This window comes from Nicotiana attenuata, chromosome 6, assembly GCF_001879085.1.
Source record: "Nicotiana attenuata strain UT chromosome 6, NIATTr2, whole genome shotgun sequence".
In the NCBI taxonomy this organism is placed as follows: Eukaryota; Viridiplantae; Streptophyta; class Magnoliopsida; order Solanales; family Solanaceae; genus Nicotiana; species Nicotiana attenuata.
In genome coordinates this window covers 75346990-75360119 of record NC_031994.1, presented here as the reverse complement: position 1 = coordinate 75360119, position 13130 = coordinate 75346990, and the positions used below count along the sequence as shown (strand labels likewise).

At 42.9% G+C, this 13130-nt stretch overlaps 1 protein-coding gene across 1 annotated transcript; it reads right to left on the bottom strand.

Annotated features, from left to right (window-relative positions):
* LOC109227230 (probable anion transporter 1, chloroplastic) lies at positions 2700 to 6453 on the bottom strand. Its single transcript, XM_019392304.1, has 5 exons — positions 6236 to 6453; positions 5527 to 5628; positions 5048 to 5113; positions 3904 to 3988; positions 2700 to 3217 (listed from the first exon to the last, which is right to left on the bottom strand). Exons 1-5 carry the CDS (start codon positions 6314 to 6316, stop codon positions 3120 to 3122), a joined length of 432 nt encoding a protein of 143 aa, XP_019247849.1. The 5' UTR covers positions 6317 to 6453; the 3' UTR covers positions 2700 to 3119.

Below are 13130 nucleotides of genomic sequence, written 5' to 3'. Positions count from 1 at the left end.
AGGAAAGCAGTTGATTTAGAATGGAAAGATTCTAGTAGAAAGGGAAGACAACTAAAAATTTAGTAATTTAACTTGTATTCATAGGTCGACCATTATATTTACCATGAGGGTATCAAATGTAATTATGGATACAAAGTTAAATATGAACTCGAGTTCATCTCTTTCGAGGTTGAGGGATCAGATAATAGGTACTGGAGTAGCGAGTAATATCTGGGATATAGAGAGTAATAAGATCCTCATGTTAGTAATGAATCATTTCCGAATGTGACCGTATTTCTACATAGAGCTTTATAATAACCTTAATAGGTTTGAAATATTTTATAGCTCTTGATGCTCGTAGGTCGTACGAACTATTTGTCTGTATGAATAACGTGTGCTATTGGCATGATATTGGTTTGAGTACAACCCACCATGAGCGAAGTGGGAGATGTTCGATTTATTTTCAATTTGGGTCGCGGGCCGCTCCATGTGGGCTGACCCGACCCATTTATGAATGGATAAGATTAAATAACCTCTTATGAGAAGTTACTCCACTTGTTGAATTTGTGGGAGCATATTCTACACGGTTATTTTTTGGGTGGGAACAGTTTTCTTCATAACTGCTTTCTTCCTTAAAATAGGTACTCTTCAAAGATACAAGAAAAACACAGAGAACTCATCTCCTTTCTTCTCACATGAAATACACAGAGGAAACTTAGTTTGTGGAATTAAAAATTCTATTTCCAAAGTGATATAGAATCGATGTAGAGCACTTTCTATCACACAAATTTCAACGATCTTCTATTGCTATTAACAGGTACACAAATTCGATGTCCCTGTTACTATTAGATCTTCAATTGTTCATTCCTCTGATTTTTTATAGCCTTGCCGGCCTAAGATATTACATAACGGTATTCAGTTAGCTTTGTCTGCCTAATAAGTCATTATATTCAGATTACACGAGTTTAGTTTGTACGCTTCTCAAGTAAGACACCGGATGCCGGCCTCGCCTCCCGAATTTGGGGCGTGACACTTGGATGCACGTAAGGAAAATCCCTCAGATGATTTGTGTCACGTTTCATGAAGAAGAGAGATGTGGACGACAGCCTTTTCCCAAATTATGTTACGTATTGCTCTTCTTGCCGGCGGGGACATTTCTTATGTGGCTTTAAGTTCGTTCTTCTGGCTAGTCATGACCAATCCACGCGTAGAAAAGAAGATCATTAATGAAATGTCAATTGTTTTAATGGAAACCCGCGGAGAGGAGAGGATGATGAATCGAAGAGCCATTGGTTTTTGATGAAGCTGATATAGACTCTTCTGTGAAAGCAGCATTGGCTGAAACCATACGTTTGTATCCTTATGTACCAGAGGATTTCAAATATGTCGTTTCCAATGATGTTCTGCCTGATGGCACTTATTACGTTCCTGCTGGTTCAACGGTTACTTAATTATTCTATTTACTATGTGGGGAAAAAGAAGAATATTTGGGGAGAGGATTGCTTGGAGTTTAAGCAGGAGAGATGGTTATAGATCGGAGGGGACCGGTTCGAACCGCTAAAGGATGGGTATAAGTTTGTGGCGTTCAACGGAGGACCTATAACTTGCTTACCTGCAAATGAAATAGTATGTAGTTATCGCTGCACTGCTTCGGTACCGGCTGTCACTGGTTTCCGGTCGCGTGGTTGAACAGAATATGCCATTAACACTACTCATGAAAAACGAGCTTAAAGGGCGCCATGTGTGCTTGAAAATAGTAATAGGGGCATATAATTGTCCTTTACTTTTAAAGGGTGTGGTTGCCCAAAAGTGTATGGTGAAAGGGTAATTTTTTGCCATTTGATTTGTATTTTCTTTGCTCTATTTTTCAATGTATGTTGATCTGTTTGGTCACTTTGAGATTGAAAATGATTACTTTACAACAATGTATATTTGAACGGGAAATTAGTATGGCAAAACTCAAAAGTATACTCTCGACTAATACCGTTACAATAATATTGCTGATATACTTCATATGTTCCCGATATTCAGAAAATAATTGAAGTCTATATTTTTCATTACTCCATAACTAATGAGTTTAACTTTTACACATTCATAGTCTAAAATAGATTCATACTGCCAAGTGTCCACGAACAGTTTAAATAAATCAACTCACTTGCTACAACATATTAAAATACACGATGGTAGAGAAATTACACTGTTCTGAACATGGACAACTCCAATAATGCTTATGGGCCAATTATTTGGACCGAGGCTAGCCAAGTTGTTGGGCCGAGGGCTAAACTGCGAAAAGGCCAAGGAATTAGACAGCCCAACAAGAGATTTGCTTGGGATCCAGGTTGAGTAGGGAAGCACGTGACGAATGGATAAAAGGGGTTCATCGACAGTTTTGAGAATTATGCAAAATGTTATGAAGTATCTGGATTTCCTCATCCCCTTTGTCTGAGTTCTGCTTCTCATCCCCGTTCTTATCTCTATCCTTAGTTACTTGTTATTTCAATAGTTTTCATTGTAATTCATTAGTTTGAGTGTTGCAATTGATATCTCAAAGTTGTAATCAGTGTTCTTATCAATATAGTGAGGAAGTTCTGTATTGTTACATTCTTTGTGAGTTCCCAGTTAATTGGAGAGAAGTATGGAAAGAAAAAAGTCGGTTCTCCATTGGTCCTAAAGGAGTTTATTAAAATACTTGTAATAGAATTACTGACTACCACGCAACAAGCCAAAAATTGGTTAGTGGAATTAAATACGTCGGTTCATAATTCTTACCCAACGCAAGAAAATATAGAAACTGTTTTAGGTATATACTACTAGTGCAGAATTTGATTAGTAACTTTACACAGATTTACAAGCTATGTCAGTAATGTATTCTTCTTCATTTGGTTGTTGCATCAGGTGAAATATAGTCTGGTATAGTCGTGGAAATCTTGGAATCTCCTGGTCTAATCAACCCAGTGTCGAAAAGAGTTGTGTTCCCCATTGTTGTCTTCTGGCATGCCAAAAGTAATCCCACCTATTCTCGACTAAATCGGTCTAAAACTCCTTTCAACTCGAATAGTCACGCCTTCGTGATTGCAGCTAACGTCCAGCATAACTCGAAGGGCTTAAGTTGCTGCCTCCATGGAAATCACTTAGAAGTGTCAGTCAATAATCTTCTCACCAGTCGAAAAGGCATTCCAAACTAGAGTTCCAACCAAGTAAAGCCCAACTGAAACCTTAAAGACATCATCCCAAGAACCTGAGGAGCCAGACAACATAAAATAAATTTATTAAATGCACACATGCTTTTGAAGGGCGAAATGTCATTATTAGGTTTCAAAGACTCTAAACACTGTTCTAGCATGACAGCAGATGAAGTGCAGTTGAAGAGCCCTACTGAACAAACTTGACACTGCAACACGATTAAGATCATTCTGTAGCTTCTGAAAGAGCTAATGCTTTGGGTAAACTATGTTTCTAAGATGGTAGTCTTGATCAGCTGAAAGCAACTCTACTCATTAATGACAAGAACAGGTGAAACTCAAATAATCTAATTTTCACCAAGCATATCACCTAAATAATTGATTGTTGAATGTATAATTTACAGATAGTTTAAAGATAATCACTCTTAAAGAATTAATATATGTTATATAGTTCCAAAAGTGATTCTATCGTGTAAACCATAAGCAATTATTATTTAAAGCGTTGGTTTACTAAAAAGAAATTTTTGAAATCAGTGAAATTAAAACCAGAAAGCCCATAATCTGTTTACCCCCACACAGTGACATCTTAGAAGTTCTTGGTAGTACGGTGGACAAAAAGGTCAAACTATCATAGGTCATTCCCACTGGCACTACAGCCATAAATAAAGAATATAGTCCATCAATTTTGAAGCACAGGTAGCCCAAAATTATCCGAGACTAAAATGTGAAGGATGAACGATACCATGTTGCAAGATGTAACCAGTTGTTGCTGTGCCAAAAACACCAGCCAGCACCCCAGCAGTATTAGATAGTCCAAGTAGTACTCCCTGCAAACATATCATACATTACTCATGTTACCCACAGTATGATATACTATTTATACTAGTGTGCACCAATAACACATCATAAACAATCCCTTCTTCAGAACATAAGGTAAGTCAAATGGTTACTCCCATGTAGTGGTGGCAAATGGACGGGTTGGGTCGGATTTGGGCGGGTCAAAAATAGGTTGGGTCTCAACCCGCCCATATTTCATAAAAAGAAAATACTCATTTTGTTAAAATGAAAGAAAATACTTATTCTACATCATTTTGTTGAAATGAAAGAAAATATTTGTTTTACATCATGAAAAGAAAATACTCATTTTGTTAAAATGAAAGAAAATACTTTTTCTACATCATTTTGTTGAAATGAAAGAAAATATTTTTCTACATCATGAAAAGAAAGTACTTTTTTTGTTGAAATGGAAGAAAATATTGTTTTCACATCATGAAAAGAAAATACTCATTTTGTTGAAAAAAAAAAAAGTACTCTATCTACAACATGAAAGAATGAACTCTTAATAATATTTCTATTTAGGGTGGGATGGGGTGGGGGTAGGTGTGGGGTGGGGGTGAGTGTAAAACTATACAAATTTGCTTCTACTTCTTAAACTATTTTTGGTATTCAAGCATGCATCTAGAAAGAACAAGAACGCTAAACAATAGTAAACAATACTTACATTGTTAGAAGGAAAAAAAAAAATACACACACAGTCAACTATAGTGAGAAGAAACTTACGAAGGAAGAAGAGTTGGAATACCTTTATAGCATTTTCAGTTTAAAAATATCATGTATTTTGAGTGAGCAAAAATTGGAAGATAACCTACTAGGCTAACCAATATTTTACCCACATTTTACCCATGAATACCCATATTTCTATGGGTTGAAACCCAAATTTACCCAACTTAAATATCACTCATCCAACCCACTAAAATATGAGCGAATTGGGCGGGTTGACAAAATATGGGCTCATTTTGCCAGCACTACTCCCGGATATTGTTTAAAGCTCATTGGACATTAAGAAAGACCAACAAGAAGGAGAAAGACGAAAAGGTAATACTCACAGAATACCGTGGAGCTATATCCTGATGGTTTGAATACAAACCAGATTGTGAAAACGCATCACTTCCCTGTTTCAAGAATGAAAAAGATGTCAAGGGTGGCAGCATTTAAGCTGAAGCAAGAAGAGATTACATGCCATCAACTACAACTAATATTGACGGAAATCTGAACAACGCAATATTATTAATTCAACTTTTTCAATATTTCCTCCTTGTTAGCACTACTCTATCCATTCACATGAAACAGAACATTCCACAGTGTTAACTCATAAGCAGGCTGACAGATGGTATTTCCTAAAGACTAGATGGAGAAGAGGGGGATCTATGGCATCATTTCACATGTCGTACTAGTTATATATCACCAGTTTTCTTCCCTTTTTAAAAAAAAAAATAAAGCACATCACCAGTTTTCAGTTTTCACAGTTGAAGAATATCAAACGGTTGCTGGAATCATTATAGTTGTTCAATATAAGAAGACAAACCTGACTGCATGACATACATAGAACTGCCATTGCAGGAGAGTCAACATGGCTCAACTGGGTTAAAAAGAAAGCAGGTCCAAGAAATCCTATTGTTTGCATAATCTGCAACAATGATCAAAAAAATTCAAAAAAGCTGGTCTTAACATTTTAGATAGGTGAATTTCTTTATTTATACAGCCACTGCTATTTCAAAAACTGGTAAGGAGATAACACATTGACTTTAGCATAGGAAGGCCATATACTAAATATGGCAGCATTTTAAGACTAGGAAGCCATGCAAATAAAACTAAATTATTGGAGTCAAAATTATCTTCTCTATCTGAGGGCAGCCACGTAAAGTTGAACAGGCAGACAATAGTGTGTCACGACTCTAAATAAGAATAATTGTGCTCAGAGGTATGAGGTATCCTTAGAAAACAAATAAAATAGGGTATTGAGCATCTCAAGATCTACACCGAACACTGAAGTGCAATAACATCAACCAACAATTGTTATGGTGGAGTAGTAAATACTCCTTCATCCTTAACCAGAGGTCTCGAGTTCGAACCCTAGGTATAATGTTGCCTTTGTTAGAGCGCTTAGCCCCCAAGTGGGACTTCCAGGCGTGAATCCAAATTTAGTCGGGCCACAATGCGGGTACCGGATACCAGGTGGATAACCAGATAAAAAATGAAAGAAGTGCAATGACATCAATAAAGGTGTGTAGTACCTTTCTGACTACAGTCACTGATACGCCTTTCCTCACCAGGGAATCTGCAATCCACCCACCAACATTTGCAGAGATTGCCATTGTGAGCCATGGCAAGACAGCATAAAGTCCTGATTCTGTGAGATTAAACTTTAATACCTGCAGTAGACATGTTTACCCTGGAATCCGGATAACAATTGAATTTATATGGGGTTTTAAGGATCCGTGAACTAAAAGATACAAAAGGTTTGGATTGAGGAAAATAAAAGATAAAGACTCAACAGTTCCTGCTAAAGTAAATAATCGCAGAATATAATATTGCTTAGAACAATTGTGCTTGATAGCGTACAAGAATTGAGAGAGATGGTACCGTAGTGTAATGGTTTTCGATCCCCTCTTTATGGGGTCTTTTCCCCTTTTATACATTCTGATTAAGGGTAAAAATAAGGTAGGTAAATTAATTACATCGTGGATCCCTGTAATTACGCCTTAATGGCCTGAAGTGGTTGAGAAAATCACGTTTGGGCGAGATATCCGGCGACGCTTGGTTATCCGTTACGAGTCCGGCTTCCGACCTTGTGTGTTTCTCCATCCGGTGGTGACTCATATCGAGCTCTGCAACGGTCTCGAAATGACTCGACCTCGGTTGTTGACGTGGCCGTCGTTCTACCTTGCATCCAGGTCGGGTTCGATGGCCCCGACTTGCCCCGGACCGGACCCAACCCGGTCGGGCTCAAGCAAAAAGGGTATCACCCAATACAGATAGTCCCCTCGTTTATTAGAGAGTAATGATAATAAACGATATGATCGGTGACGTGATGCCCGTGACGTATGGCCATACGCCAGCTGAAAAAGCCATCGAGTGCTCTGACCACGTCTGCTGCAGGCATTTAATGCTTCTCTTAATTATCTGTCGCTTCGTGTCTGTAACTTCGCGATTCGTGCCGCCGCCTCATGGGAAAAGTATAAACGACCCTTCCAGGTTCAACATTTCTTATCTTTCTCAAATTTTGCGTTGGTTGTATTTTCTTTTCATCTCTTCGTAAAGCTTCAAGACATGGCGAAAACTTCACAAAGTGTTCCTTCTAGACCAAGCTCGTCTGCGAGCCCCGCTAGATCTGATGAACCTGCGCCAGAACCCCATTGAAAGCTTTTACACCGACTGGTTGCTTGGTATCTGCCGACTTCCAGGTTGAGAACCCATCATCGGTCCCGGGCCGCGCGAACCGGCATCGGAGTATATCAGCCTAATCACTCCCGGTTGCCTAGACCGGGTGAGGGCTGAATGTAGATGGGAAGGGAAAGACCTGGTCGCCCCTTCCCGTGACGAGTCGATTATGACTCACGTTGAAGGGTATCTTAGTGTATATACATATCCCTTCACCTTAGGCCCCTTAGAACCCATTATAGTGGAGTTCTGCCGGCGGTACGAGGTGACTTAGGTCAGGTCCACCCCTCGATGTGGCGGATCGTATATCTCTTTTCGGTTTTTTGTCGAGAAGAGTCGAGGGCGATTTTCCCTTTACCCTCGACCATCTTCTTCGATTATACAGCCCTCGAATATTTCGAGGGGGATTAAATAAAACTGGCCCCGCCGGGCTTAGCAAACCCCCATTCTCCAGCATCGATGAAGACAAAGATCGAGGCTGGATGAGCAGGTTTGTCCGGATCAGGACGTCCGACCTGATTCCGGCTGATTGCATGCCATTTCCGGAGAGGTGGAACCTCAAACGTAAGTATTTTCTCACTGTTCATCTTTTAGAGTGGTTTTCCTCAACTTCTCCCTTTTCTTGTGCAGCGGTGACCCAAACTCCAGTTGCCATCAAGGATCTGGCCGGCTGGGTAAACAAGATAGTGGCCCAGCAGCCATATTCGGAGCGAAACTGAAGGAAATCTCCAAAGGTCGGTGGGAGGCGAAAAACCATGGTAAGCCTTCTTTTTTGACGCGTAGCGCACCAAGTTAACGCATTTTTTCTTGTATATCGGGAATGCATCATAACCCTCGTGTTTTGCAGGCTTGCCAAGGACGCGGAGATGAGGTCTTCAATACTATGCCCCCCTTCCCGGTTCGGGAGAAAATAAAAGGCCCGGGAGTCCGGTACGGACGAGCCCCAAAGAAAGATTAAGCGGACAAAAGGGCCGCCCGCAAACTAAAAAAGCCAAATCGTCTTGTCCTCCGAGGAGGAGGACGACAAAAGAGGATGACGATGAGGAGCAGCCGGAGCTCGTCCGCCATCGATCCATTCGACCGGACCCCGAGCCGGTGGTCGATCCAGCTGAGGCTCCTCCGAGGACGTGAGGGTTGAGGATGCTGGTGAACCCTCGGCCCCTGCGCGGGCGTCCCGGGTACCGGATCACCCGTTACGTCCCCCCCGTCTTCCTCGACTTGGGGGCAGCTGCCGGACGACATCCCGATGATGGGAGGTAGTCTTCGAGACCTTTTTTGATGGGGTACCCTCCGCCAACACTTTCGGGCTCGAAACCCCCCGGAAAGACCCTCAGGCCGAATCAAGTGGGACTTCGGCCGTCGACAAGGCTTGTCGATAGGTTTCCAGCTCCGAGCCTGGACCCGGACTGTAACAGGATAGTAACTTTTGCTATCCCCAAAGACGTCCGGGCTCTGGGTCCCCCGGTCGGGGTGCAAAGCTATCTTCATCACCTGATGACGGAGGAAGACCGGGCTGCAACCGAGGCTGTAGATTGGACATGCCTTTTCAACGAAGCCCAACAGGCGCAGCTCAAGGTACTGCTTCTTCCTTTATTTCTAATATTTTTGCCTTGTGATTCAGTACTGATCTTTTAGACTTTTTCTTTGACGGCATCGGTGCTATATCACTCGATGTTCCTCGGATCAAGGACAAAATGGAGACGGAGCGGAAAGGGGCGCCGGGACCTTGAAGAAAAGCTACTAGAAAGCCGGACCGGATTGGACCTTTTGACCAAAAGAGCACGCCGTCCTGTGGGCTATCCGGCTGGAGGAAGCGAGAAAGAGCTTGGTATAAGCTAAGGGGGGTGCAAGCCAGCTTAATCGGGTTAAGGCCGAGCTTGACGAGAGCAGAGCCGAACTTGATGAGACAAAGCCGAACTGGAAGCCCGGGTGCAACAGTTGGAGTCGGAGAAGACTTCCCTTCGGAAAGAGGTTGCGGACTTGACGTTGGCCAATGAGGCTCGAGTCCTTGAAATTGAGCTATGGACCAATCGATTTCAGGAAGCTGAGGCTAAAGTTTCCCAAGCCGAGGAGACTGCCAACGATCTGGTGGCCCAATATAGGGCCGATGCTGATGCGGCCAACCAGCAGTCAAGAATGTTAGCCGAATATGCGAAGTGTCAGGCCCGGCTTGAAGTTCTTACCGAACTCCAACGTCGCGGTTTCGATCTTGCATCGGACGTCACCAAAGCCGCCGAAGCTGAGGACGCTTCGAGAAGGGCGACGTTCCCCGAAGAATTCGAGGATGGCTCTGATTGACTCCGGGAATAGGCTATGCTTTGTTTTGTTTTCCCCTCTTATGTAATTGCTCTGGTAGCGAGACGGAGTCTTATATAAAAGAACCTTCGGAGGACCACTCGCCATATGCCTTGGCCCCGGAGACACAGAGTACGTATTAAGGGAAATCCACGAAGGGTCATGTGGCAACCATTCGGGCGCGGATGCGTTGGTCCGAAAAATAATTCGAGCTGGATACTACTGGGTCAACATGGAACAGGATGCAAGGGAATTTGTACGAAGATGCGACAGGTGTCAAAGGCATGCGCCATTCATCCATCAGCCTGCTGAGCTGCTGCATTCGGTCATCTCCCCATGGCCTTTCATGAAAATGGGGAATGGACATAGTGGCCCGCTTCCTCGAGCTCCAGGTAAGGCTCAATTTATTCTTTTGGTTACTGACTATTTCTCCAAATGGGTTGAAGCGCAGGCTTACGAAAAGGTTCGAGAGAAAGAAGTAATCGACTTCCTTTGGGACCACGTCGTGTGTCGGTTCGGGATGCCTTCCGAAATAGTAATGTGACAATGGGAAACAGTTCGTTGGGAGCAAGGTATCAAAATTCTTCGAGGATAACAAGATCAAGGAGGGTATTGTCAACCCCGTACCATCCCACCCGGAAACGGGCAGGCTGAGTCGACCAACAAGACCATCGTTCAGAACCTAAAGAAAAGGTTACAAGACGCAAAGGAAAATGGAGAGAAATGCTGCCCGAAATCCTATGGGCCTACGGACAACCGAAAGGACTAGTACCGGTGCACTCTTTTCCTTTTGGTTTACGGAGCCGAGGCCTTGATCCCAGTCGAGGTAGGGCGAACCCAGCGCTAGATTCCGGTATGCAACCGAGGTTACCAACCAAGAAGCAATGCTCACCAGCTTGATCTTTTAGACGAAAGGAGAGAGGCCGCACTATGTTAGGATGGCAGCTCAGAAACAAAAGATCGAGAGATATTATAACCGAAGGGCTCGTCTTCGACCAACTTCAATATAGGGGAACTTGGTACTAAGAAAGGTCACCCTCAACACTCGAGACCCTAACGAAGGGAAATTAGGACCGAACTGGGAAGGCCCTTTACACCATTTTGAAGGTAAACCGGAAAGGGTTCGTACAAGTTAGGAAACGATGGATGGGAAAAGAACTACCCCAATAACTGGGAAATATAGGCCACTTGAAGAGATACTACTGCTAAAGGTAAGTCCTTCTTTCTTCTTCGCTTCCCATAAATTTTTTGAGACTTGTCCGATCCTAACCCGTGCAGGTCGATGATCGGTCGCTAAAGACAAGTTCGGACCATCGGAGAGACTGAAAGCACGAGCTGCATCTTTTTTTCCTTCGACCGTTTTGTCCCAAACTCGGGTTTTTCCGGCAAGGTTTTTAAACGAGCAGCAAGAACATCGTGCTACTACAAAGGTATCTAAGGGTAAATCATTGTATACTAGATCACCCTCCGAAGAAGGGAAGGTCAATAAGAATAAATGTAGGGTCAAACGGCCAAAGCGAGCCCGTGCCCACTAGCCTGACCTAATCCGCCCGGATCAGTATGATGTATTGACTATTACTGGCAATAGCAAAGAATATCTGATGCATATTCACATCAATACCTAAAGATTTTGTTCGACTCTTCGGTATGCTTTCGAAGTCCGATCTCATAAGACCTCCTCGAGGCATATTCGATCTCATAAGACCTCCTCGAGGCATATCGATCTTCATAAGACCTCCTCGAGGCATATTCGATCTCATAAGACGTCCTCGAGGCATTTCGATCTCATAAGACCTCCTCGAGGCAAATTCGATCTCATAAGTCCTCCTCGAGGCATATTCGAATCTCATAAGACCTCCTCGAGGCACATTCGAACATAAGACCTCCTTCGAGGCATATTCGATCTCATATTCGATCTCATAAGACCTCCTCGAGGCATATTCGATCTCATAAGTCCCTCCTCGAGGCATTATTCGATCACATAAACCTCCTTTAGGCACATAAGACCTCATTGAGGCATACTCGGCCTCATAAGACCTCAATGAGGCACACTTAAACTATAAGACCTCAAGAAGGCAAGTCCAAGCTCATAAAGACCTTAATAAGGCGACACATAAAACTGTAAGCCTCAAAGGTGAGTTCGAAATTCGTAAGGCCTCGATAAGGCATTATTTTAACCATAATTCCTCGAGAACGGCGGGTCCAAATTCATAAAATCTAAAAGAGGTAATACCGGCCTCATCATCGACTTCACTAATGGCGAAGTATACTCGAATTTGTAAGACCTTAAAGAAAAAGGCGTAAAATCGATAACAAACCTAAAGGTCAAATTGTGCCCGAGTTCGAATCCACTCACTCGGGACTATCTTGTAAAAACCTAAGGTTTAATCTTCCCCGAGTTCGAATACACTCACTGTCGGGACTACCCTTGAAAAGACCTAAGGGTTGAATCTTCCCCGAGTTCAAATGCACTCACTCGGGGACTGTTTTGTAAAACCCTGAGGTTTGGATTTCTGCCCGAGTTCGAATCCACTCACTCGGGGACTATTTTGTAAAAACCTAAGGTTTGAATCTTCCCCGAGTTCGAATACACTCACTCGGGGACTACCTTGAAAGACCTAAGGGTTGAATCTTCCCCGAGTTCAAATGCACTTCACTCGGGGACTATTTTGTAAACACCCTGAGGTTTGGATTTCTGCCCGAGTTCGATTCCACTCACTCGGGTATCTTGTAAAAACCTAAGGTTTGGATTTTTCTGCCCGAGTTCGATTCCACTCACTCGGGGATTATCTTGTGAAAATCTAAGGTTTGAATTTTTGCCCGAGTTCGAATACACTCAATCGGGGACTAAGGTTTGAACTACACCCGAGCTCGACCACACACACTCACTGTCCGGGGACGTGCTTTCGAAAAAACTAAGGGTTAGACTTCACCCGGGCTCGAATAAACTCGTTCGAGGACTATATTGAAAAACGTAAGGTTAGATTTTTTACCCGAGCTCGAATCAAACTCAACTCGGGGACTGCCTTGAGAAAACCCAAGGTCGAAGTTCACCTGAGTTCGAATACATTCACTCGGAGACTACTTCGAAAAACATAAGGACTACCATCGTTCAAAAAGATAAAAGGCAAAGTAATTAACAGATTGAAAAAAGGAGCAATAGATGGCAAAGGGCAATGTTTATAAAAAGGCTCGCTAACGGAGCAATTACATAAGAGGGGAAAACAAAAACAAAGCATAGCCTATTCCACGGAGTCAATCAGAGCCATCCTCGAATTCTTCGGGGAACGTCGCCCTTTCGAAGCGTCCTCAGCTTCGGCGGCTTTGGTGACGTCCGATGCAAGATATGAAACCGCGACGTTGGAGTTCGGTAAGAACTTCAAGCCGGGCCTGAACTTCGCATATTCGGCTAACATTCTTGACTGCTGGTTGGCCGCATCAGCATCGGCCTAT